Raw genomic sequence first — 22,075 nt, 5'->3', positions numbered from 1 at the left:
TCAACTGGCGCAGGCTGAGTGCCGCACGTGTAAGCGGAGTCGAATCTAGGTCAGGATGCAAGTGAATAAGAGAACATACTTTGGAAAAGCTTCACATGACATCGCGATGAGATCCCTCCACTAGCGCACCTTTAAGAAGACTAGCGCGCTTGCCCCTGTAGAAACACGTCCTCCAAACCCAACGCAACGCGCTTTCCTGAACTTCGTCTCCGAACATGCAATCTCTCTAATCTGGCAACACATTACCCGTGTGCTTTGCGTGAAGTGAAACGGCTACCAAGCATGGCTGTCCTCGACATACTGCCTGGCGTCGAGGTTGCGGTCACCGTCAATGGACTTCCACTCAAAGAGTACACCGACCATGATCAAGAGGAGCCAACAAACACCGTCACTCGTTACATTGAGGCTGTTTCTGGCACTGAATTCGCGATCAATTTCAAGGCCGCCCAGTCTACAGTGTTCAAGGGCGACTGTTTGACCGCGAAAGTCTTCATGGATGGCCATAAAGTATCGAGTACATTGCTGAAGCAGTCGCGATGCTGCAAAAGAGGTGCCTCCGGGCGCATCGATTACACACGCATCTCAGCAGACAAGTGCAGGAAGTTCAAGTTCTCCAGCTTGGAGACCAGTGAGTTCATCCGGCACCCAGGGCCGACTGCCAGGATGTCACTGATAATGTGTAGCTGATAAATACGATACAACGGATAGCAAAGATCTCAAGGTCAAAGACCTGGGAGTCATTGCAGTTGAGATGCATCACAAATGGGAAGGCGAGAAGCGAAGGCCGACGGTGAGAGAAGTCGACCTCACAGGTCCTGGCGTGATCCCCGAGAAGGCGCTCAAAGGTCAAGCTTTATCGCACAGCATCAGGTACTATGATCATAACATTACACGAGATTGAGATAGGTGCTGACATTCACAGTTTTGGCGTTGAACAAGAGGTCCCGAAGCGAACATACAGGAGTACCATACATACGTCGACCCACGTCGGCGACCCGCTGCAGTCTTTGTCTTCCGGTATCGCTCTCTGGGTAAGTCGTGATTTCATTCCGACTTTCAGAATCCAGAGATCTGACACATACCAGAAGCTCTGAAGTCGATGCTTATCATTCCTCGTACTCCGAGCCCTCAGCCAGAGGAGCCTCTAACAGAGCGTGATCCCAACGACCTCACTTTTGAGGAGCAGGGAGAGGTGATCAGGCGATTGCAGGTAAGTCGTGTGCTGGGAATCGGGTCGTAGTCTACTAACGCCATGAAACAGGCAAGACTTACAGCCGCGGAGGACTCGCAGAAGAGCTTGAAGCGCGAGCAGGTAGACGACGACGACCCGCGTCCGCGGAAAGCTGCTCGTGTCGAAGCCGAGCACGTGCTGCTAGTGCTCGATGACGACGGCAGCTTCCGGGAATCTTTTACTGCATCGCCGGGTGACGTAAAGCAGGAGGTTGCTGGCGATGGTCAGGATCAAAGCCTGCGGTCGTCCTCAGCCGCGCCCAGCCGCCGCTTTGTAAAGCAAGAGGTCATTGAGCTTGACTGAATGACAGACCTTACGTATCGAGTCAGGCATTGGAACTCGGGCGGACCTGTTGGGCACGACAAGCGGCCCAGCCGAAGTAGTGTAATCTCATCTGTTGCCTGGACATAATGTACCACGCAATTTCGAGATTGAGCTTATGCTCGTTGAACCGGCGAGGATTATACCCTTCAGAGGTCTTCCCGCGTGATGTTCGCTTCTGCCCAAGGCAATGATGCCTTGGAGCACTCGTAGCTAGATGTCTAGATGTTCAGCGATGGGTAGACATGAGTGAGTGAGTGCATGCACCTGAAACCTTTTCACTTCCCGTCATACATGATCACATGCTGGTGTCTTCCTTCCATAGCTAGCAAAGATCTGAAAGCTTCTCTCTACCCCTCGTCACCACCTCCTCAACACAACAACATCATCATTCACCACTACACATCGCCACATACCACCAAACCCTACAGCCCTCCTCACGTCGCCTTTTCTCTGCTTCCCACCACAAACCAACATGGCCATCACGAGCTCAACCCCCACTATCACCGCAACCGTCCGCGCCTCCAGCAATCCGCTTCCAGAATACCAACATGACGCCACCACAGACACCGACACTACAACCACACGCTACGTCCAGTCAAATGCGGGTGACACTTTCGAAATTCACGCGGACATCGCCTCCGGAACCGAATTTATCGGCGATTGTCTAGCATTCTGCATCAGCATAAATGGCGTCTTAGCTGATACAGCAATCTCATTCCCCAGCGGCCAGGATCACGCCGGTAGCATCGTGGTTAGCAAAGGGTGCTATACGGCAGGAAACACGGTCAAAAAATACCAATTCACAGAGCTGGAGAAACGTGAGTGCTAAGACTGGCGGTGGGCGCACACAGTGCTGACGGCCTGACAGGCGATGGCGGAGCTGTACCGACCAAGGAAGAGGTCGAAGCTGCGTTGCAGATCGGGACGATTCGGATCGACGTGCATCATCAGCTGAGCAAGAGCGTGGTGAATGACCAGCTGGACCTTTCGAGCGGCCTCAAATCGGTTGACGCAGTCGATGAGAAAGCGTTGAAAGGACAGGCCATCTCCAGCACTACCTCATACACCGAGGCAGTCGCCAACGATGGGCTCCATGCAAGGTATTGGGACGCGGAATTCGTCGACCCGGACATGAAGCCAATGGCAGTGTTTGTGTTCAGGTACACTTCGCACGAGGACCTCCAAGCCATGGGTATGATCGCTCCAGATCCGACGCCAGAGCCGGAAGAGGAACCTGAGCCTGAGCCCGAGCCAGATCTTGAGACTATGACAGCTGAGGAGTTGAAAGCAGAGGTGCAAAGAAGGCGGCAAGCGGAGAGAGATGCGACGGTGAGAGCCCCGATCATCGGCGTGTGAGTATTGTAGCTGACGTTCAACAGGTCCGCATCAAGCGCGAGCGTGAGGATGACGACCAGCAGTCCAAGCAGGACAAAAGATTCAGAACGACCATCACACTCGATGATGACGGCGAGGAGACAGAAGTGGTTACGACTATGCTGCCGGTGCCAGAGGTTGAGACTATTGCTTGAGCTGAAGCAACGGACGTCCAAGGCCTTGATGGATCAAAGCCAGTCGGAGACGTCACGAAGGTTTCAAGTTCGGCTCGCACGACATATCGAACATATCCGGTCAACACTATTTCGGCGAATATGCTTACACGAAGGTGGGACTGAGTCTCTACACTATTGACCTGGCGTCTTGAACATCGTGTGGCAAGATGCAGCGTCAAGGCGACGGCTCACCAAGACCGAACATTCGTATCGAGTTAATCCAGGCACTGCAGTATCATTAGCAACATCCATGAAAAGTTGTCTCAAGTGTGCTGCAACTTACGCCTCACAGACCTCCTCCACAGTCACCCCCTTGATCCCCGCAATCGCGTGGGCTACATTTGTGATCTGACAAGGCTCATTACGTCCCTTCACCATACACTCCTCGTTCCACTGCTCTTTCTTCACAGCTTTCGGTAAAGGCGGTGCGTCTTTCAGGAATGTCGCCGAAGCATGACTGGGTCTCATCTCACACCAGGGTCCATCTGTCTCAATCTGTATCCGCTCCAACGGTACTGCCTTTACCACTTCAAGGTTCTCTTCCGTTTTCATACTGCATCCATTGATGCCCACATCGAATCCAAGCTCCACAATCCGCTGCATCTCCTCCATGGTGCCGGTAAAGGAGTGTACCACGCCTCGTTTGGGCAGCCGGTCCAGGCGAGCCTTCAATATCGACTCAAAGTCTTCGGCTGCTGCGCGGGAGTGTAGGAAGAGAGGAAGGTCCAGTTCGGTCGCTAGATCGAGCTGCTTCTCGAAGTACTTCACCTGCGTCTCTTTATCGGCATGCTGCAAGCGGTCATAGTCCAGCCCTATCTCTCCAAACGCCGCGACTGTGCCATTCTTCTTGCCTTCCAGCGCTAGCTCTTTCAGCTCTTGCAGTAGCTGGTCGTCTCCTCCTTTGTGCTTGAGAAACTGCTTCGCACTGCAGGGGTGGACACCGACGGTTGCGTAGCAGAGACCGGGGTAATCTTCTGCTAGCTTGATGGCGTTCTTCGATTCTGTCAGGTCGGAGCCGGTGATCATGAGTTTCAGGCCGCCGATCTTGAGGAAGCGGGTGATGACATGTTGGAGGTCGTCTTCGTGGGCTTTTTTGCCGTGATGAGTACCGCGGAAGATGGGGTCGGAGAGGTTGATGCCGATCTATACCTAGTCATCGATGAGCTTTCTGGATGTCACAAGGGGGTTCGGCAGACTGACATCTGCGTAGCGGAGAGAGGGTTTGGCATCGCCGTTTGTGACGGCGGAGAGGCCTGCTACAAGCGGTGTTGTGGCCATGGATCTGGAGGTGGACAAGGACGTGAGAGGTGGAAACGCTGATCCGATGGGTCTCGGGAGAGTTGAGGCGAGCGCTCTCGATCTGAGAGCAGTACGGGCGATCATGTGTTGGAGATAGATGAGGTGAAGTCGCAGACATTCAAGCCAAATTGATGACGTTGACCAATCAATTTTGATGGGTCTGTGCATCAAATGTCGGGGTGCAGTCATTCTGCCCTCTCCTTTCCGTCTCTTGCTACGTTCACTTTTCCGCAACCATCAGCTTCAGACGACCAGACCGAAGTCGACCATTCACCGGAGCTTTCTTACCCAGGGTCTCTTTCTGGACGGCACCATCAATGTTATCCAAGGCCCATGAGAACATGCTCACCACCTGGCTCCAGCTCGAAGGCTCTACTATTACAGACAACAAAGCACTCAAACTCTTCGACGTTGGATGTCTACAAACGTCCGATCCCGGCCGATCGGAGCGGTATGTCAACTTCAGTCGAACTCGGCTGTGGCGGTGCCTGAAACAGCGCCTGCTATCAGCGACTTGAAGTGCAGGCCTCCTGTCTTGGACCCAAAAATGCACTGGAGCTCGACATCTATCAGCCAACTCTTCTTGCCAAAGAAGCCGTACTTCCGCTTGGTCTCGAAGCCTTTTCGGTTGGCGTTCTTGAAGTCGACCTTTACTCTGCAAACTTTTTCAACGCCTGCAGAAGTTGTCAGTCTCTCCTCCTGGGGAAGGTGTCGAACTCGACTTACGAGGATCGTCGCAATACTCAGGAGCAGCATCCAGCGCGCAACTAAACAGCTCCATATATGTCGTTGCTGGACGGTCTTTGTCCCAATCTGCCGACAGCATGGTTGACTTCGGGGCATCTGTGCTTATAGTCTCACCCTGATGATGGACATGTCAGCTGATTGCTCATTATGTTCTGACCGGGGCGTCTCGCCTTATTGATCATCCACTGCATGCGATTCTTGCAGAGTTTGGCGCGTGTCCACGAATCATACCATCCTCTGTGTTCTGGGTCGATCCCGTCTCGAAAGGGCTGACTGATGGCAATACCATAGTGCCGCCGTGCCCGTCTCTTCCTCGGAACAGTCCCTTCGAGGCCACGGAGTGCGGCGCCTCTCACGATGGCCGCTTGCCTTGACATCCTCGGTCAGTTGAGTTTGAGGAACACTGGAAGTGTGACCTACGGATCTTTAGGACAAACCACACGGATACCAAAGTCGGTGCACCATTGCTTGATGCGGTTGAAAAGGTATGCAGAATCGCCAAATCCTCCTATGAGGACGAGCCGCTGGATCGCCGCATTAGTATCGAGCAGGAGGATGCAACACTCGACACGGGCTGCATGACTTACGTCTATGGACTGGCCCTCGTTCTCCACGCTCTGGATCTGTTCCGCAACAAGCTCCAGAATGTGGTCAACCACTGGCGAAAACAAGGCCTCGACGTCTTGTCTAACCGTAGTCAGTGTTGTCGAGTTCGGCACTTGGTGCGCACTTACGGAGACAATATCACCATGTTGTCCAATGGATCATACCATGGCGACCTTTGCACTCCCTCCATGACAATAGGTCCCAGCTCTTGCCGGAACTGGTTCTCCGTCATGCCGAACGACCGTTTGACTCGCTCCCATTGCTCCATGAAACGGCTTCCAGGGCCTTTACGGCGAAGTTCCACTCGCTCGAAACTCTCACCGAACCTTTCCTTCATCAAGTTGTGCAGATTCCGGTCGATATATGTGGATCCGCACTTACCACCTGTCCACGGATCAGCAGTGATCTGGCCGACGCAACTCAACCTGAAGTACCTGATCCTACGCAGAGCTCTTCGAATATCAGAGCAGGGGACGTTTCGACAATCGAATACGTCGTTATATCCACTGTCCCTCCACCGCAGTCACAAATCAGGATGTTGTCTCCGGGCTGCGGTCATATTAGCCGGTACCCATTTTCACTAACGACAATGATTGCCACTTACTGCTGGTGCACCGACAGACTCTGGCTGCATATGCTTCTTCAACGTCGCGATGGCCGCAGCCTCAGGCTCAGTGATTATATAAATGTTATCGCCTGACCTCGAGCCAAACCCTGCCGCCTTTGCTGCTGATCTGGTCAAGTCTTGGGCTTTATCGGACCAGACAGCCGGAACGGTGAGCCAGCAATCCATAGGAGTCGACTTCAGGAAGTTCTCTCCGATCCGTTTGGAGACCTCACGCATCATGTGCTGATACAGGTTGCGCAGAAAGTCCTCGCATACCTGCGCTGCGTTCTTATTGACGAGGCCGCTCGGCAGACGCAATATGCCCTCATCGATCGCGCTACGCAGGCTGGGATCGTCATGCTGCCCGGATTCAGTGAGCTTGTCCAACAGAAGCTTTGTCCATGAGCAAGAGGTCATGTAAGGTCGGACTGAATAGCCCCATTGATCTTCTTTGAGCTCATCCTGGTCTTGATTTTCGACGGCATAGGCCATGCGCGTAGGAACCTTCCATGCGCTCGACGTGTCCTGACCAGGCCAAGCAGTGATGACATGGATGTCATCGACTGTCTCCTTGTCCGTAGTGACGAAACTAATGCCTTGGATTACGTTAGTAAACCTTATGGAGCGGGACGGACGAGATGCTCACCAGAATACGTGGTGCCGTAATCGACGCCTACGATCAGTCTGTGTCGAGATGGTGCTGGGAGGATATTTGGCATGCTATCCCATACATCGGACAGATCTTCATATGCCGGCGGTGCAGACATGTTGACAGCAGTCGTGATGACCAGACACAATTTTTCCAGCCTTGAGCCAGCTTTTCGAAGTATTTGGCAGCAGAGGTAACGAGCAAAGCCTCGGAAGTGAACGTTCTGAAAAAGAAAGCTGAGCTGCAAGGTAGGTAGCGGCAACAAGGCGATCAGACTGTTGTTCTGGCTATTGGGGCCGCACGAATCTGGAATGGAGTCGCTTGTCCCCGTGCATGCATGACTTGCACTATTCTGGAGCTTTTCAAGGTAGCTGCAAGCCACGACGTATCGCATTGCATGAGAAGGCTGAGCAATGCAGCTCCACTGTTGGAGGCGCTGTTGTGGGCTTTCGCTCGGCGCAGTCAGTGCGCCCGCCATTTTCAGACCTATTCCTTCGAATGACAACTTCTCACCGGACTCGTGTCTTGAGCAATCCACATGTCTAGTTACGGGCAGTCGTCAAAGGCCGGAAACAAATCAAAGAGACACGGTAACGACCAGGAGCTGGATTATGCCGAAGATGATCAAGGCAGTGGATCTCATCGAAAGGGCTGGAAAGGGACTTTGAACAGCTTCTTCTCGGAGCCAGCGGGATTTTACCATACGGTTCGTTATTCAATACCCAATGTGACCTACCATTCATTGACCATGCTCACGCAGGAACCTCAAACTTCGCAGTACCAGAAGCAACAGCCTGAAGTTCTTCGAAAACAAGCACCACCTGCGCAGCCGGAAAGAAGGGGCACAGATCAAGGCATACATAAGATGCCCGTCGAGCGCGATGCCTGGGGTAGGGTCAGCGAGAAGGATAAAGAACTGCAGAGACGTGCGGAGTTTATCGAAGGGCTCAAGGGTCACATCACGCAGCTCATGACCAAACAGCATGCTCTCGAGCATGAACTTCGACAGCTACAAGTGGCTAGCTTCAAGAACATCGCCAACGCTCAGTATACGCCAATGGACGATGTGGCTATCAAGCTGGAACTCGGTGGCATACAAAGGTCTATCACCAACATTGGAAAGCTATATGGTGCAGACCCTGGAGACATGCGCGACCTTCATACTCGACCTCTTACCGAGCGGGACCAGCTCCATCTTGATCTTTGCAACGTAGTCTACCTCCAGGATGCGGGTAGACAAGAGCTCGAAGAAGAACTGGTGGGCCAGGAGTCCGCGGCTCGGGTTTTCCTGACTGGATTGCTCTCGTTCGCCGTACACAACGAGATCGTCAGCAACCCATTCTTCTTTCTGGCAGATGATGTAAACGTTAAAGAACGTCCGTTCCTCGATGCGGCAACCGTAGACTGGCCACAGGCCTTCTTCAAGGCGTACTCTCGAGAGTGGCTATGTGAGTGTGTCCACTGCTGTCGGGATGAGGGACCGCTAACTGTGCGCAGCAAATGCTCACGAGGCAAACATGTGGCGCTCGCAGACAATTCGTTATCTCTTCCCGCCTGGGGAAGAGAGCAAGGACAATCCTTCGCCACTACAGCAATTTGTCGTCAACAAACGACTTTCAGCTGGGGTTCGCGCAGCCAACCGATTCCTGAACGGGAGCTCCAAGTTACTCATGCGAAGGGGACTGGATCAGGAAGAATCGAGGCAGCTGTGTGCCAACGTCTCGGTAGTTTTTGACCACGCCACGAGCTTAGCGATACGCCTGTGGAGGCAGCGAGTAGCTCTACGATGTCACTTCCTGCATGATCTCGCCAACACGAAGTTTGCAGTGGACTCACCGGAGCTCGAAGCACATGGTCTCCACGACCTCGACGATCCAGCGGACCGAAGGCTAGATGGCAAGCCCATCCGGACGGTTGTGCATCCTTCTGTGGTAGCACATGGAACGCATGAGGGGGACAGCTACGACTCGGCACGTCGCGTATGGGCTAAAGCTCTGGTCGTCCTTGATGTTTGACGGTGCGCACCGCAAGCGAGTGCTGTGATTCCGAAACTCCGGCGAGTCTCAGCCTCGATTGGCACCGACGCTGCCCAAGTGAACGCACAGCGTTCTGGAATTTCGTAGCTTGCTTGCGGGTGGCAAGATGCAGTACCACATGTATGCCGAGTCCCCAGCTGAATAAATTTGATTGCAGCAAGGCTACGCTAATCTGCATGGAGTACTTGACCGGTCAGCTGAGAGGGGTAGTCTGCAGGAGGATTTGGGTCCCATGTTGATTCATACAGTACATACACTGCGACAAGCTGTGCGTTCACGAGAAACGATGCACCTCAATGTGGGTACAACTGCGTGCGCGAGGGCGCCACAACGTCGGCTTGAGTGCTAAATCTGGCATTATGCGGTGCCAAAGGTAAGACGAAAATAGGTCTAGGGTGGCAGCAATGAAGCTCAGCTGAGCCCTGCGCATGGCTTCGCTAGTCTGGACCTCATGCAACACTCACGGCTCGCAGCTTCGTGCATTCGCGACCCTCCACGATGCGGAAATAGAGGTCGCACCCCATGATGCTGAGCGTTGCCGAGGCGTTGGCCCGGCCAGACTCAAAAGCCTCGACAGAGGGTTGGTAGAGCCCTGTTGGAGTTGAACTGGCACTGTACTACTCGGCACTATTGAGTGTGCCTGATCGAAGTGATGTGCAATAAGTTGAGCGGACCTTTATCTCATGTTACGGTCTTTGCAAGAGTCCCATTGAGAGTTCTCTGGTCCTCACGAAAACACAACGCAACATGGGCGGACCGGAGCGCATGGCCATGAATATCGCCATCATGGGCGTAACAGGTGCTGGCAAGAGCACGTTTGTGAAAGCAGCGAGCGAACTACCAACAGTTGGCATTGGACACGATCTGCACTCGTGTAGGGTAGCGTACCTCTTTTAGCCAGTTCGACGCGGCTGACTATTGCCTGCAGTCACCGAAACCGTGGATTCGTACACCTTTGAGTATCGAGACATGGACATAACCCTCATCGACACGCCCGGCTTCAACGATACCGAGCTCAACGAGAGCGACGTACTAAAAGCGATCGCTGACTGGCTGGACTTCAACTACAGGAATGACCGTCAGAAGCTCAACGGGATCATATATTTGCAATCGATCATGGACCCTCGTATGACTGGATCTTCGCTGCGGAACCTGAAGATGTTCAAAGATCTATGTGGTTTAGATCCCTTGCGAAATGTGCTTCTTGTCACCACTCGTTGGGGCATGGCCGCCAAGGCCAATGAACAGGCACTGGCAGAGAGTCGCGAAGAACAGTATGCCGCAAATCCCATGTATTGGGCGAAAATGATCGAAGCTGGTGCCCGGATGGACCGCTTTGAAGACACACAGGAGTCTGCAATGCGTATCTTGATGCGCCTCCGACACTCCGACCCAGTGCCGCTTCAGATCCAGTCCGAAATGGTGGACCAGGACAAACAGCTTGCCCAGACATCTGCTGGCATCACTGTCAACGAGGAGATCATCGCGCTGGAACAGAAGTACAAGCATGAAATGGCAGAGCTGCAGAAAGAAATGGAAGATGCACGCAAAGATCAAGACAAACGGCTTGAAGACGCACTTGCGGATGCTCGACAAGAAGCCCGTGATAAGCTCGAGCGTGTTTACCAACAGCAAGACGCTCTCCACTACGAGCGACGAGCGGCAGACCGTCGCCTCGAGGATGAGATGGAAGATCTCCGCGACGTGAACAAGAAGTTGATGAAGTTCCTCGAACAGAACGGTGCGCGTGACTTCGACGAGACCGTTGCAAAACTGGAAGCTAACGGTGGGAAGCTGAGGCGCGAGCAGCGAGAAGCTGTGCAGCGCGAGATCAACGTGCTCAAAAAGAAGCCGAAGAGACAGCGAACGGTCATAAAGCTGATGCTGGCGATTTTACCAGTACTGGGATCGGTCGCCTTCGCGTTGATAGGAATACCAATAGCGCCGGGTGTTTTCGGCGGCTTGTTGGGCAGCTTCATGGGAGGTAATCAGGATGATACAGCTGATGGGAATGGCGATACTGCTGCCGTCGATGCAGGTGGGGAATAATGTACGGTCGACAAGCAACAAATGCGAGCCATCCGACCGGGACCTGTCTCCCAGCAAGAATCTATCACAGCACTTCTTAAGCGATCGGAGCGACAGCACAATCGGAATCCTCTCTATAGAGCCCTTCGTATTGGTACCGCATGCGTGTGATGTGGTTCCGCATCCTCATAGTGCAAGTCGTCGCCTCGTGCATCAGGCGACTTGGTGCAACAGTGTATCAGACGACGAATCGACATTGTACAGAAACTGAACGAGACTTCGTGAGGCAACGGGGGATTCGAAAATACGGCGAGTGATTCTATACAGACCGAGCACTACACCAAGTCATGGCGAGAGAGATGTGTGTTGGCCAAAACTGTCTGACGTCCAAGTAACCAGTCCCCGACGCCATGTTTGGCTGCCAAGCCCTGACACAGCCACAAAGCAGCTCGAGCGGAGTCTTCCTACCTCGACTCATCAGATGAGCCACTTGACTTCATCGACTCCTGACTCTGACTCCGCTCTCTCGCCCAGTCCTTGCCCCTCGTACGCTGGGAGTCCACCTCCGTACCCCTGACCTCTTTGCTGGCCTTCCGCGCCGGGTCATGAATTGGATCTGCCATGCTCGACCAGTCTTTAGGCTTCGCCAATCGCTCCTGTACTGGGTCTGCCATGCTAGACCAATTCGCTAACGAAGAGGGTGATAATGTTGACGAGGATGAGGACGAGGACGAGGACGACCTGTCGTGCGGTGGCTCGGCCATTGATGAGAACTTGCTTGGGTGGAGTCTTGAAGATGATGTCTTGTGCTTTCTGGCAATTTGTCGTACCACGCGGGACACGATTGCGCTTTCGGCTGCCATGCTTTGATCTTGGCAATCGTTGGTGATGCTGATATCTGTGATATGATCGGTCCAGCCTTCGAGTTCTGGGTCAAAGTAGAGATCTGCGTGAGATGCTGATGGCATTGCTGTGAGTCGACCTCGAGATGAAGTGTTATTGCAGTGGTAGATTTGTGACTGAGAGATGAGTCAATGTTGGGAATTGGATCAGCATGTGGCCAAGGCTATGAGTCTTTGGTGTTATCCTTGAGCTCTCGGGTTGATGAGGGATCTGCCGGATCAGAGTATGAGTGCGAGGATGTTGGCTAGATTACGGAACTGTTGGACTGTCGCCACGACCTTTCTGCTGATAGTCGAAGTCCAGCGGTGGTAGTGGGACAAGATGCTGCCTCGAAAGTACAGGTAAGAAACCAACAAGTGAACTGTAACAACGCGTGGCATTGCTGAGATTGCTGTACGCCCTGTCTCTCACCACTGTATCCGTGAAAGGCAGCGCCAGAACACTGGACCGATCGACTATTGTAAGTTCCATGTGGCCGAACCGTGTCCTTCCACGATCGTCGTGGCCAACCAAGCTCCTCCCCATTGCTGTCCAGATAGAGTTCCAACAAGCTCACACATCAGGCTGCGACACATCAGGGGAGCTACTCCTGCTCCGAACACAACCGCACTACCACTATGCATCAGCTCGAAGTACGTGGTACGAAGTACAGTATGTCGCGTGCGCATAAGAAGCCAAACCAGACTCCGCCTCCAATTCCTCCTCAACAGCCTCAAAACACAAGAGCCAAAGTACGAAGAACGTCCTTTATCACCAACTCTTTCTACTCGTCGCCACCAAATACAGCAATGCCCCTATCCCAACCCCTTCTCCTCGCCCAAACAATCCCCAAATCCATACCCAAATCTACCGCGTCCAGACATACCACTTCCTCAACCACCACTGCAGCGAGAAATGTTCTGGCCCCTCTTCAAAGCAGCCTACGTACGGCATCGACTTCTACGCATCAGCACCAACCATCTTACCCACGCTCTCCCATACAACCGCCTCCCTCGCCCAAGATTTCCTACAAAGACGCGTCTACTATCGTTAAACTCGCACGGCAGTCAGCTGGTTCGTCAAAATGCTGATTTCAATTTGTGAGTGACAGCTGAGGAGAGCAACAGCAGCAGCAGCAGCAGCAGCAGCAGCAGCAGCAGGCGGCATCGTGCCCGTGCTCCGCACAGAGAACGAGTGGAAGCAGCTTAGGCTTGAGACGAGTAGACAGTTGCAGGAGCTCAAGGGCGTCTGAACGTCGGCCTTGGACGAGGGACGTCAACGCGATTTTGCAAACATTGTGTAATTCTACTCTCGAGCAAGTCCTGATGCGGAGGGATATTTTCGCGTTGCAATTGGGTGGCAGTTGGAGGAGTGGTCAATCGGGAAGGGTTGTGGCGTAGGTGAGCGGGAGTTGTGCGGAGTCTTGCGGATGGGTGACTTGGGCGGTAGGTGTTGGAGGTACTTGTTCGAGGAAGTCTTGTTCCATGGTGTACATGATCTGATGTTCAAGGATATTCTCGCAGGTTTCATTTCCCCGTGGGGAGGTTGTGGGGTACATGAAGTGATATGAAGGTACGCCACGTGCATTGCTTGGTTGACGAAAATTGTCCGGAGTTGGCATGGTAGGGTGTAGCTATCGATGTAGTAGAGTGCTGAGTTGACACCGTGCTCGGGCGAGCGGGGACGCGTAGTGCTGGCGATCTGTGTTGCTGTAAGCATATCGGAGCTTGTTTGACAAATTGCAGTGCAGTAGTTGTACGGGCAGGGGTCCTAAAATGACTTTCGCAAGCAAGAAGACTGTATTCCTGCTTGTTCTCGTCGAAGGTGGTTGTAAGCTTGATTTGACTTCATTTGCTATCGTATCACCTTAGCTGTCGACTGCGCGCCCTCGCTCGCTGGACCGCTGTGTCTATCAGCTTGGCTCGCAGGAGGGCTACTCTGTTCCTCAGCTCCGGAGTGCTGGGCGCTGTCTCGTCTGGACCCAGGTCGGCTGGACCCTAGCATTATCTCATCTGCTCGTGTTCTCGTTTCGAGTGCTCTACGGGTATTTGCGAAAAGACACTTTCTCCACGCCTACGCTCTCGTTGCCTTCCGCATTCTTCTTGAGCTGATAGACGTAAAGCACCTTTACCGAAATGTCAGCCAGATGTTTTCAGTCGTGACTGCCTCCATCACTCACCAACACGTCTCCTTGTACATCCATCAACACGAAGCTAGGGGTATTTCCGTCTTCTTCCTCATCTCCCAATGTCTCATCGTTCCAGCTCACAGCTCCTGTCGCTGATCCTGGGTTCACGAAGAACTTGCCCTCCATCTCGTATGCCTCGAATTTGCACGTTCCACCCCAGCAGAGGACGTCCACATCCATCTGCCGTGCTGCGATGAGCAATGCATCTGGATCTCCTGGCGGTATTATGTTGTCGGCATGGGTGAAGCCGATTCGCAGTGAGCCATGTGTGACGATCTTCGACAGCGCAGTAGGTATTGGAAAGGACGCATCGGCGGATGATCGAGGCTGTGACGGATCTGGCGAAGGTGCAGTGGTCGTGAGCGGGATGTCGAAGTCGCCTTTGACGAGCTGGAGATCAGGCGCCAGCGATCGTAGGAAGTGGTATACGGAAGGCGAGGTCAAGTTGCCAAGACATAGGATTTGGCCAATCTTGCCGGGCGTGAGGAGCTTCTTGAACTCTGCGACGTTTTAGTGTGTAAACGACTAGCTTATGGGCTGGTGTGTATCTCACTTTGGGGGATGTCCTGAGAGCCGTCAGCTGGGACGGTCGTGGATTGCCACAACAGGCATTATGGATGCTATGCTCACAATAGCGCGATCGGGTATGAACAGGTCACCAAGCACTAACACCAATCTCGAAGACATGTCGATCGTCTGTGGTGGTGGATGTATGTGTTGACTGCTGTACAAGGCAGCTTCACTTGAGTGTGCGCAGGGTCCCGAGCTGTGGGCCTAGGGCTCTTGACAAAAAGGCTGGCCGCCGCACTTCAAATGGCGATATCTTAGTGATTGGAGCCGGTGCGACCAAGCGTATGGAGAGGACGCGTCGTGCAGTGGAAGCATGAAGCGCATCACTCGACAACGTCCAAGACATCGAAGCTGCTCGGCGCCCTCTCAGCAATATATATAATATAACGTTAATGCCCGTGAGAGTAGAGCGACCTCCTCTTTTGTCCAAAGGTCGCCGGCAGAGCTTGCCGGAAGTCAGACGCGTCCAGATGCGCGATGGTTACACGACGGCCATTGAAATAGTTCTATCGGGAACGTCTTGACGTGTCTCCCTCCAAATCTCACGTATGACTTCGGTTTGTCCTTCGTCGCCCACGCTGTTCCACACGCCTTGCCATTGACATCCCGGACACGCGAATCAGTCGCAACAGTTGAGAGGAGTCAGTCCCAGCGTTCGGCCTCGTTCCCGCAGCACATTCCCCATTCCCTCAGGACACGAGACATATGAACGCGCGCAGCCTCTTGCATCGCGGTGCTTCAACAGCACACACGACCAGCAAACTCCTAATCGGATCGCATGCTGTAGTGCAGCGAGCGGCTATTGCGGCGACAGCACCATCGGAACGTCTGCAAGGTACCGCCCGCGCCTGCTCCAATTGGACATCCGCTCCTTCCACACGTCATCCGACTGCCCCACGTGCCCCTCCCTCCCACCAGCGGCCATTGAGATATTATTCCAGGCGAATGTCTCCCGCCGACAGACTGTCTCAGATATCGAGACACGTTGACTACGCCGGACAGGACATTCCGTTGAACACACCCTACTCCATCGATCGAGACAACCAGAGCTCCCAGTCAAGTGCGTTCAGAGGTCCGGAGCAGAAGCGAGATCTGTCCCATTCAGCTGTGTCGTTAGAGGAAGAAGGAAAGAGAGCACAGCCAGCGGCAGCGAAGATGTCGAGCCAACCACCTCACCCGACCCTCCTCATCCCAGGACCCATCGAGTTCGACGATGCCGTCCTCCAGTCCATGAGCCACTACTCCGAGGCTCACGTCGGCCAGCCATTCGTCAACATCTTTGGTGAGGCATTGACGATGCTGAGAAAGGTCTTCTTGACCACCAACCCAGCGAGTCAGCCATTCATCATCTCCGGATCTGGCACATTGGGCTGGGATCAGGTTGCTGCCAACCTGTGCGAGCCAGGCGATGAGGCATTAGTACTGCACACAGGATACTTTGCCGATAGCTTTGCAGACTGCTTCGAGACATACGGCGTCAAGGCAACACAGCTGAAGGCACCAATTGGTGACCGGCCACAACTGCCAGAGGTCGAGAAGGCATTGAAGGAGAAGATGTACAAGGTCATCACAATCACACACACCGACACTTCGACTGGTGTCCTATCTGAGATCAAGCCTATATCGGAGCTGGTCCGCAGAGTATCACCAGAGACTCTGATCATCGTCGATGGTGTCTGCAGTGTAGCGTGTGAAGAACTCCGCTTCGACGAATGGGATGTTGACTGCGCGATCACCGCATCACAGAAGGCTCTCGGCACACCCGCCGGTCTTTCCATCGTCATGGCATCCGGCCGCGCAATCGAAGCGTTCAAGGCCCGCAAGACACGGCCAGCATCCTACTTCGCCAGCTGGAAGAACTGGATCCCAATCATGCAAAACTACGAAGCCAAGAAGCCATCCTACTTCGCCACACCACCACCACAACTCGTCCACGCACTTCACACATCACTGACCCAGATCACATCACGATCAATGGAAGAGCGCTTCGAAGACCACAAGAAGGTCAGTCAGGCAGTTAAGAAGGCAGTGAAGGAGCTTGGCTTGAAAGAACTTGCAGTCCGACCCGAGAACGCCGCCAACGGCATGACTGCCATCTACCTCCCTGAGGTATCCGGCAAGTCTTTGACTCCACCCGAGGTGCTCCCAAGTCTGCTCAAGAAGGGCGTCATCTTCGCTGGTGGTCTGCACAAGGAGGTTGCGACCAAGTACATTCGGTTCGGCCATATGGGTGTCAGCGTGACGGATCCCAACCGTGGGGATATCACGAAGGCCGTTGATGCTCTGAGGGAAGCGTTGACGGAGGCTGGATATAAGGCGCCGAACTAGGGTGGGGCCTTGTAGATGCTATGTGAAGCGTGAAATGTATAAGCAATGTTGATACCTTCTGTCTGAAACGTTTCTCGATCGGGACTGGTGACTTGGTATCATGGACGAGACGTCGTTGTGCTCCCGCCACGTTTCTTGATCTTACATTACGACATCGCTGCACTCATACCACTGCAGCGTGTCAAGAGCACTAGAGGTATCGCAGGCGACGATCAGTGTAGTCAAGCCGCGACAATATACACTCAAGAATATGCCATTCCAGTTTTGGGAAAGTTTCATAAAGCAGTATCTAGCTGACTGCTGGGTATAGACATTACATCGCCATCGTGTCGTGCTCTACACACTCACTTCCAGTCATACTCGCAACTGAAGGGCTTGCGTCCCTTGCCAAGTACGGCAAACTGCATGACAGAACCATACAGCCCTAGAGCGCTCTGTCATAGTGGTCAGTATCGTACTTGTTCTTGAGTGGCTAGAGATGTCTTACCGCAGCGATATTGATCACGATCAGAAGGATCATAGCCGGCACCAAGAGCTTCCTCCACCGGTTGGGTGTGGTATAGCACTTCCACCAGCCACCAGCCTCCTTGATCTCCTGACGTGTAAATTTGCGCTCCGTTCCATCGTCCTGGATGACCTCTGGGCGCCAGAGGTGGAGCATGAACATGCCAGGCCAGCCGAGACAGATCCAGTTTCCTGAGATAGCGCCGATGACTGCGAGCAATGGACCGAAGAATGGAAGTGAGTTGCCGACAATGAAGGAGACGGTCCACCAGCTGATGACGATGGCATACCACAGCACGTTGACGGCGCTGAATGCCTTTCTCTGTGAGCGATGCGCTTCCTCCGCGTCTAGTCCACGCCATGCGTAGATGAGGTCCTCGGTGCGCTTGCAGTTGACATTAGCGAGGATGACCGCGGCGAGGAGAATCGTGGGCAAGCCGAAGCAATAGGCGATCTTGGCTCCTTGACTGCCTGCAGAGTCGAGGGCCGGAGATCCGACGAGCTGTCCTGCTAAGGCGTACATTCCGATACCTGCAATGGTGTACATGGTGATTGTGGCTGCGTTAGTGACCAAGAGGCACTTCCAGAAATCTCTGGGCTCCTTCATCTCGTCGATGATGTTGAAGTAGCAGATCGAGCCGCTGTATGAAAGCAGAATGTTGGAGAATGCTGCGCAGGCACCGAAGATGGTCGTGACCTTGCCATCGCCATAGTGTAAGCCAAGGGGGGTGACCGCAAAGGCCGAGTAGTTACCAGGCAAGCTCAGGTTCTTGTCCTTGTCAGCTGCAAGGTAGCCAAGACACACGAACGTGGCGATCAATATGGAAAAGCAGCCTGTACATGACAATTAGCATTGTGTCTCTGTCGAGAGAAAGCTGTCACTCACAAGCTACGCAGACATAGCCAAGTCGAGCGAATTTGCGATAGAAGGTGAAAAGACAGTTGATGAAGTAGGCAATGCCCATGACGGCGATCCGACACGGTACGTCTTCTGGTTTGGAGAAGGCTTGGACAAATGACGAAAATAGGATCAGATGGCCAGCCATGAGCAGGATGAGATAGACCTATCATGGTATTAGAAACGATTTATGTCTAACGAGGTGAGCTTACCGTGATGATGATGTCTGTGATCCAGCGTCCTGGTGCTCCGAAGATGTTGTCGAGGGCTTGTGGGATGCTGCGAATGTGTGGATACTTCTCCTTGTAAAGGTAATAGCAGTATCCTGTCCCCGTGGTGATGAAGCCGAATGAGATCAATAGAACAATGGTGGGAATGAGGCCCATCGCGGCAGCGGCAGCTGGGAGTGACAAGATGCCCAGAGACAGAGTCTCCGCAATCATGGCTATATCGGGTCAGTGGCTGGGTACATAGCAGATCTCCAGCGTACTCACTGCAGCAGGACCTCCTCCAGCCGCACTTGTCCTTTGCATCCTCGCGGGATGACGGGTTATCATTGCCGTTGGACGGTGGACTTGGATCTGAGCATGGAGCTGTGGCTTCGGCCTTCTCGATCTGATTCGCGTCGTTGTACGTGGGTACCCCGTGACGATGTGCAGTCTCGGGGCAAGGCAGCTCATCTTTCGAGATGGCTGATGAGGACAGCGATTCCGACTTTGAGGTGGCTGAGGGTCTGTGGTCATCGTTCAGACCCTCAACAGAGACGTCAGGCGTCTTCTTCACGTAGTTACTCATGCCGAAAAGGTTGCGGAGTCGTATTACACATGTAGCTGTGCAATGAAGGTAGGATGAGTAGGGATTCCAGTAGAGAAGGACAGATGTTCAAAGTCGAAGAAAAGTCCTTCAGGAAAATGGGCGTCTCATCCGTCTTACATGATGACCAAGATGGCTGATTAGACAGAGTAAATGTAAGGTCAGGATTGATAAAGCGGCACATGACGTCGTAAGCTCGAGATAAAGGCCAAGAAATGCCATTAGAAGCTTTCGAAGACACTGATAAGCTGTCGTCAAGCAGTCGGAAGGCTGACCGAGGGGGATAGTCAGCGACACAGAGGAGAATTCATTGGCTCAAATGTAGAAGCTTAACCAATGTAGCGGAAGACCTTGGATGCCTGAGCTGCCTGAGCCGCTTGGGCAGTGCCTATTATCAAGTATCGAGCTATCCGTAAAAACCAGAGTTCGCGCTTGCCAGAGTAGTCTCATGGCAGTAGATAACGCCCTCGTGGGCATCAGAAGTCCAGGTCAGGTATCAGAACATGCCGTCGAAGGGGAGGAGTGCGTGAGGTGATGGTAGGATCAGGCCTGCTTGTTCATGCAGCGAGCAGATCATCTTTTAATGCGCCCGAAGTGAGTCACAAAATCTTGCTCATAATGGCGAGATCGAGAAGCCGCGTACTGAGGCTCAACTTCCTTCCGTATGAGGCATGAAATCACACTTGACACCATGCCATGCCAAGCACGTCGGTGCCTGCTCGCCTGCTTTGGACTGGTTGTCCGTACGAAGATCCCTGCTGAGTAGGAACTTTGGTACGGGCAAAAAGTAATGATCATCTTAGTCACTGTGTATGCTTGAGAGTCTGCGAGTTGATGACCAGGGCCCCATTTGCTGGTCATCGCCTGCCGGTCGTAGCCGTCCGACTCGTGTTCGCGGAGTGATAAGGTCAGTGATATTGGACGTCCTACTGGTCAGTTTGAAGAATCATCGAGCATCCAAAAAGATTGATGATGCTGGTTACAGGAGTTCGAGGAGGAGAAGAAGTCACTTCCCAGATCCCTGCACGAACCATGGGCCGCGCCGCTGCCGCCGTGGAGACGAGCAACTTGCAAGCCATCGACGCCACGGAAAGCTTGCTGGTGAGAGCTTCGACCGCGCGCCTCATCACAACCAGGATGGACGCAAACATCCGCTGTGGCCGCTGTGGCTCCTTCTTCGAGTTACCTCGCCTAGCCCCTATCCGGCAGCAACGTAGTTGTGTAGCAACAGCCGCGACAAGCCTCCAAGTCTAACCTTCTCGCGCGTCCCTTCTGTTGTATTGCATGCACTTCTCCTCCACCATAGCTTGCTTACCGTGACCATTGATTCGCCTTTCCGCGCAAGCTTCATCCCCATCCGGTAGACGACTCCACGACACAACAGTGACTATGGTAGAACTACGCAAGAGACCCGCCGCACCTCCACCGCCTCCGCCAGCCAAGAAGCGGGCACCAGCTAAACCAAAGGCAAAGAAGGACGATGCGCCCAAAGCTGCGGAGCCCGAGCCAGCAGAAGCAGCTCCCGCGCCAGAGCCAATAGCTGAGGCAGCGAAAGGCGGAGCGCCCAAAGTCGGTGACAGCATCACCCTCGATGGCTTCGGTGGAGAGATCGAAACCAACGATGGAGATAAGACAACATTGGCCAAGCTCGTCAGCGACAGCCAGGCCGGTGTGGTGCTTTTCACCTATCCCAAGGCCAGCACGCCAGGATGTGAGCGACTTTGTGTAATTCAATGCCGTAGAAGGCATCGCTGATGCTGAGATTCCTCACAGGCACGACCCAAGCATGTCTCTTCCGCGACTCGTATGAGCCTCTCACAGCGACAGGTCTCAGCATCTACGGCCTCAGCACAGATAGCCCCAAGGCCAACACTACATTCAAGACGAAGCAGAAGTTGCCATATCCACTGCTATGCGATCCGAACGCGACACTGATCGCCGCGATTGGCTTGAAGAAGGCGCCAAAGGGTACAACAAGAGGTGTCTTTGTCGTTGACAAGAGCGGCAAGGTCCTCGCCGCTGAGCCAGGAGGTCCAGCGCCTACTGTAGAAGTTGTGAAGAAGCTCGTAGCTGCTGCAGGTGGTGATGCTGGTGCCGATGGCATTAAGAAGGCCGAGGACAAGGTCAGCGCCGACACGGCTGGTGAGGTTGCCGACACTGCGGAGAAACTCGATGGCAAGGCTTAGGCTGTTGCAGTGAAGCAAGGTGTGTGTTGAAGCATTGATGCGTGACTGGGGTTTGCAGCAGAGCTAGAAGATGAATGACCAGGAGCGCGATATGTGAACATGAAGCTGTTCCGAATTCCTCGAATCGAGCCGCTGTTGAAATTGATTTAGGCAATTACACTGTTTCTACGTCCGCTGCACACAACTCCACAAGCCACGCCCACCGGTCGCATTGCATGGCTACAAGCTGAGCCGTTGTGAAACCCGCGCGGTGATCGTGCCAGCCAGAACGGGCTTAAATGATACTCGACGACAATGCATACTGACACTGAACACTGATATGTTTGCGCATAATGTAGGCTGCCATCTTCACGTTGTAGGAATCACAGGAACAATGAGGTCAAGAAGTCAAGAAGTCGGCATGTTGCAGTGAATGCACGCTGTGGCAATTGCAATTGTAGTCCATCTAAGCTTAGATTCCACGACTTCGCAGATTCGGCATCATCCGTTGCTCATCAACTCGATTCATTCTTGAGCGATACCAGACATGGACAACGACCGCGCCGCGCAGGCAAGAGCAGTCTTCGCACGTATCAGAAAGGGTCCGGCCAAGATGACGAGCATTCCGCAGCACACTACCACAGGTAAGA

At 53.5% G+C, this 22,075-nt stretch overlaps 12 protein-coding genes across 12 annotated transcripts; 6 read left to right on the top strand and 6 right to left on the bottom strand.

Annotated features, from left to right (window-relative positions):
• Positions 1–282: 282 nt before the first annotated feature.
• On the top strand, positions 283–1,534 carry CLAFUR5_13608 (uncharacterized protein; the record flags this gene model as incomplete). The annotated part of the gene is made up of 5 exons (XM_047912756.1): positions 283–628; positions 684–870; positions 923–1,038; positions 1,086–1,210; positions 1,262–1,534. The coding sequence occupies 5 exons, from the start codon at positions 283–285 to the stop codon at positions 1,532–1,534; spliced, it is 1,047 nt and encodes a 348-aa protein (XP_047768694.1).
• Positions 1,535–2,027: 493 nt separating this feature from the next.
• On the top strand, positions 2,028–3,084 carry CLAFUR5_13607 (uncharacterized protein; the record flags this gene model as incomplete). The annotated part of the gene is made up of 3 exons (XM_047912755.1): positions 2,028–2,373; positions 2,424–2,884; positions 2,935–3,084. The coding sequence occupies 3 exons, from the start codon at positions 2,028–2,030 to the stop codon at positions 3,082–3,084; spliced, it is 957 nt and encodes a 318-aa protein (XP_047768693.1).
• A 196-nt stretch (positions 3,085–3,280) lies between these two features.
• On the bottom strand, positions 3,281–4,131 carry CLAFUR5_13606 (Deoxyribonuclease Tat-D; the record flags this gene model as incomplete). The annotated part of the gene is made up of 2 exons (XM_047912754.1): positions 3,281–3,332; positions 3,389–4,131. 2 exons carry the CDS (start codon positions 4,129–4,131, stop codon positions 3,281–3,283), a joined length of 795 nt encoding a protein of 264 aa, XP_047768692.1.
• A 735-nt stretch (positions 4,132–4,866) lies between these two features.
• On the bottom strand, positions 4,867–5,230 carry CLAFUR5_13605 (uncharacterized protein; the record flags this gene model as incomplete). The annotated part of the gene is made up of 2 exons (XM_047912753.1): positions 4,867–5,078; positions 5,131–5,230. 2 exons carry the CDS (start codon positions 5,228–5,230, stop codon positions 4,867–4,869), a joined length of 312 nt encoding a protein of 103 aa, XP_047768691.1.
• A 947-nt stretch (positions 5,231–6,177) lies between these two features.
• Positions 6,178–7,131, bottom strand: CLAFUR5_13604 (uncharacterized protein; the record flags this gene model as incomplete). Its single annotated transcript, XM_047912752.1, has 3 exons — positions 6,178–6,306; positions 6,362–6,960; positions 7,011–7,131. 3 exons carry the CDS (start codon positions 7,129–7,131, stop codon positions 6,178–6,180), a joined length of 849 nt encoding a protein of 282 aa, XP_047768690.1.
• A 420-nt stretch (positions 7,132–7,551) lies between these two features.
• CLAFUR5_13603 (uncharacterized protein) lies at positions 7,552–9,028 on the top strand (the record flags this gene model as incomplete). The annotated part of the gene is made up of 3 exons (XM_047912751.1): positions 7,552–7,719; positions 7,774–8,461; positions 8,511–9,028. The coding sequence occupies 3 exons, from the start codon at positions 7,552–7,554 to the stop codon at positions 9,026–9,028; spliced, it is 1,374 nt and encodes a 457-aa protein (XP_047768689.1).
• A 768-nt stretch (positions 9,029–9,796) lies between these two features.
• Positions 9,797–11,098, top strand: CLAFUR5_13602 (uncharacterized protein; the record flags this gene model as incomplete). Its single annotated transcript, XM_047912750.1, has 2 exons — positions 9,797–9,923; positions 9,978–11,098. The coding sequence occupies 2 exons, from the start codon at positions 9,797–9,799 to the stop codon at positions 11,096–11,098; spliced, it is 1,248 nt and encodes a 415-aa protein (XP_047768688.1).
• A 443-nt stretch (positions 11,099–11,541) lies between these two features.
• CLAFUR5_13601 (uncharacterized protein) lies at positions 11,542–12,045 on the bottom strand (the record flags this gene model as incomplete). Its single annotated transcript, XM_047912749.1, has 1 exon — positions 11,542–12,045. The coding sequence occupies one exon, from the start codon at positions 12,043–12,045 to the stop codon at positions 11,542–11,544; it is 504 nt and encodes a 167-aa protein (XP_047769033.1).
• A 1,952-nt stretch (positions 12,046–13,997) lies between these two features.
• Positions 13,998–14,834, bottom strand: CLAFUR5_13600 (Vacuolar protein sorting-associated protein 29; the record flags this gene model as incomplete). Its single annotated transcript, XM_047912748.1, has 4 exons — positions 13,998–14,084; positions 14,139–14,647; positions 14,701–14,713; positions 14,778–14,834. 4 exons carry the CDS (start codon positions 14,832–14,834, stop codon positions 13,998–14,000), a joined length of 666 nt encoding a protein of 221 aa, XP_047769032.1.
• Positions 14,835–15,662: 828 nt separating this feature from the next.
• CLAFUR5_13599 (Alanine--glyoxylate aminotransferase 1) lies at positions 15,663–17,045 on the top strand (the record flags this gene model as incomplete). The annotated part of the gene is made up of 1 exon (XM_047912747.1): positions 15,663–17,045. One exon carries the CDS (start codon positions 15,663–15,665, stop codon positions 17,043–17,045), a length of 1,383 nt encoding a protein of 460 aa, XP_047768844.1.
• A 344-nt stretch (positions 17,046–17,389) lies between these two features.
• On the bottom strand, positions 17,390–19,242 carry CLAFUR5_13598 (N amino acid transport system protein; the record flags this gene model as incomplete). The annotated part of the gene is made up of 5 exons (XM_047912746.1): positions 17,390–17,479; positions 17,533–18,383; positions 18,436–18,613; positions 18,660–18,892; positions 18,942–19,242. 5 exons carry the CDS (start codon positions 19,240–19,242, stop codon positions 17,390–17,392), a joined length of 1,653 nt encoding a protein of 550 aa, XP_047768842.1.
• A 1,407-nt stretch (positions 19,243–20,649) lies between these two features.
• Positions 20,650–21,446, top strand: CLAFUR5_13597 (Peroxiredoxin DOT5; the record flags this gene model as incomplete). Its single annotated transcript, XM_047912745.1, has 2 exons — positions 20,650–20,971; positions 21,034–21,446. 2 exons carry the CDS (start codon positions 20,650–20,652, stop codon positions 21,444–21,446), a joined length of 735 nt encoding a protein of 244 aa, XP_047768882.1.
• Between the last annotated feature and the right edge of the window lie 629 nt (positions 21,447–22,075).

This window comes from Fulvia fulva, chromosome 12 (assembly GCF_020509005.1).
Source record: "Fulvia fulva chromosome 12, complete sequence".
Taxonomy (NCBI): Eukaryota; Fungi; Ascomycota; class Dothideomycetes; order Mycosphaerellales; family Mycosphaerellaceae; genus Fulvia; species Fulvia fulva.
Note: the sequence above shows the minus strand (reverse complement) of the source record. Positions and strands in the feature narration are given on the sequence as shown.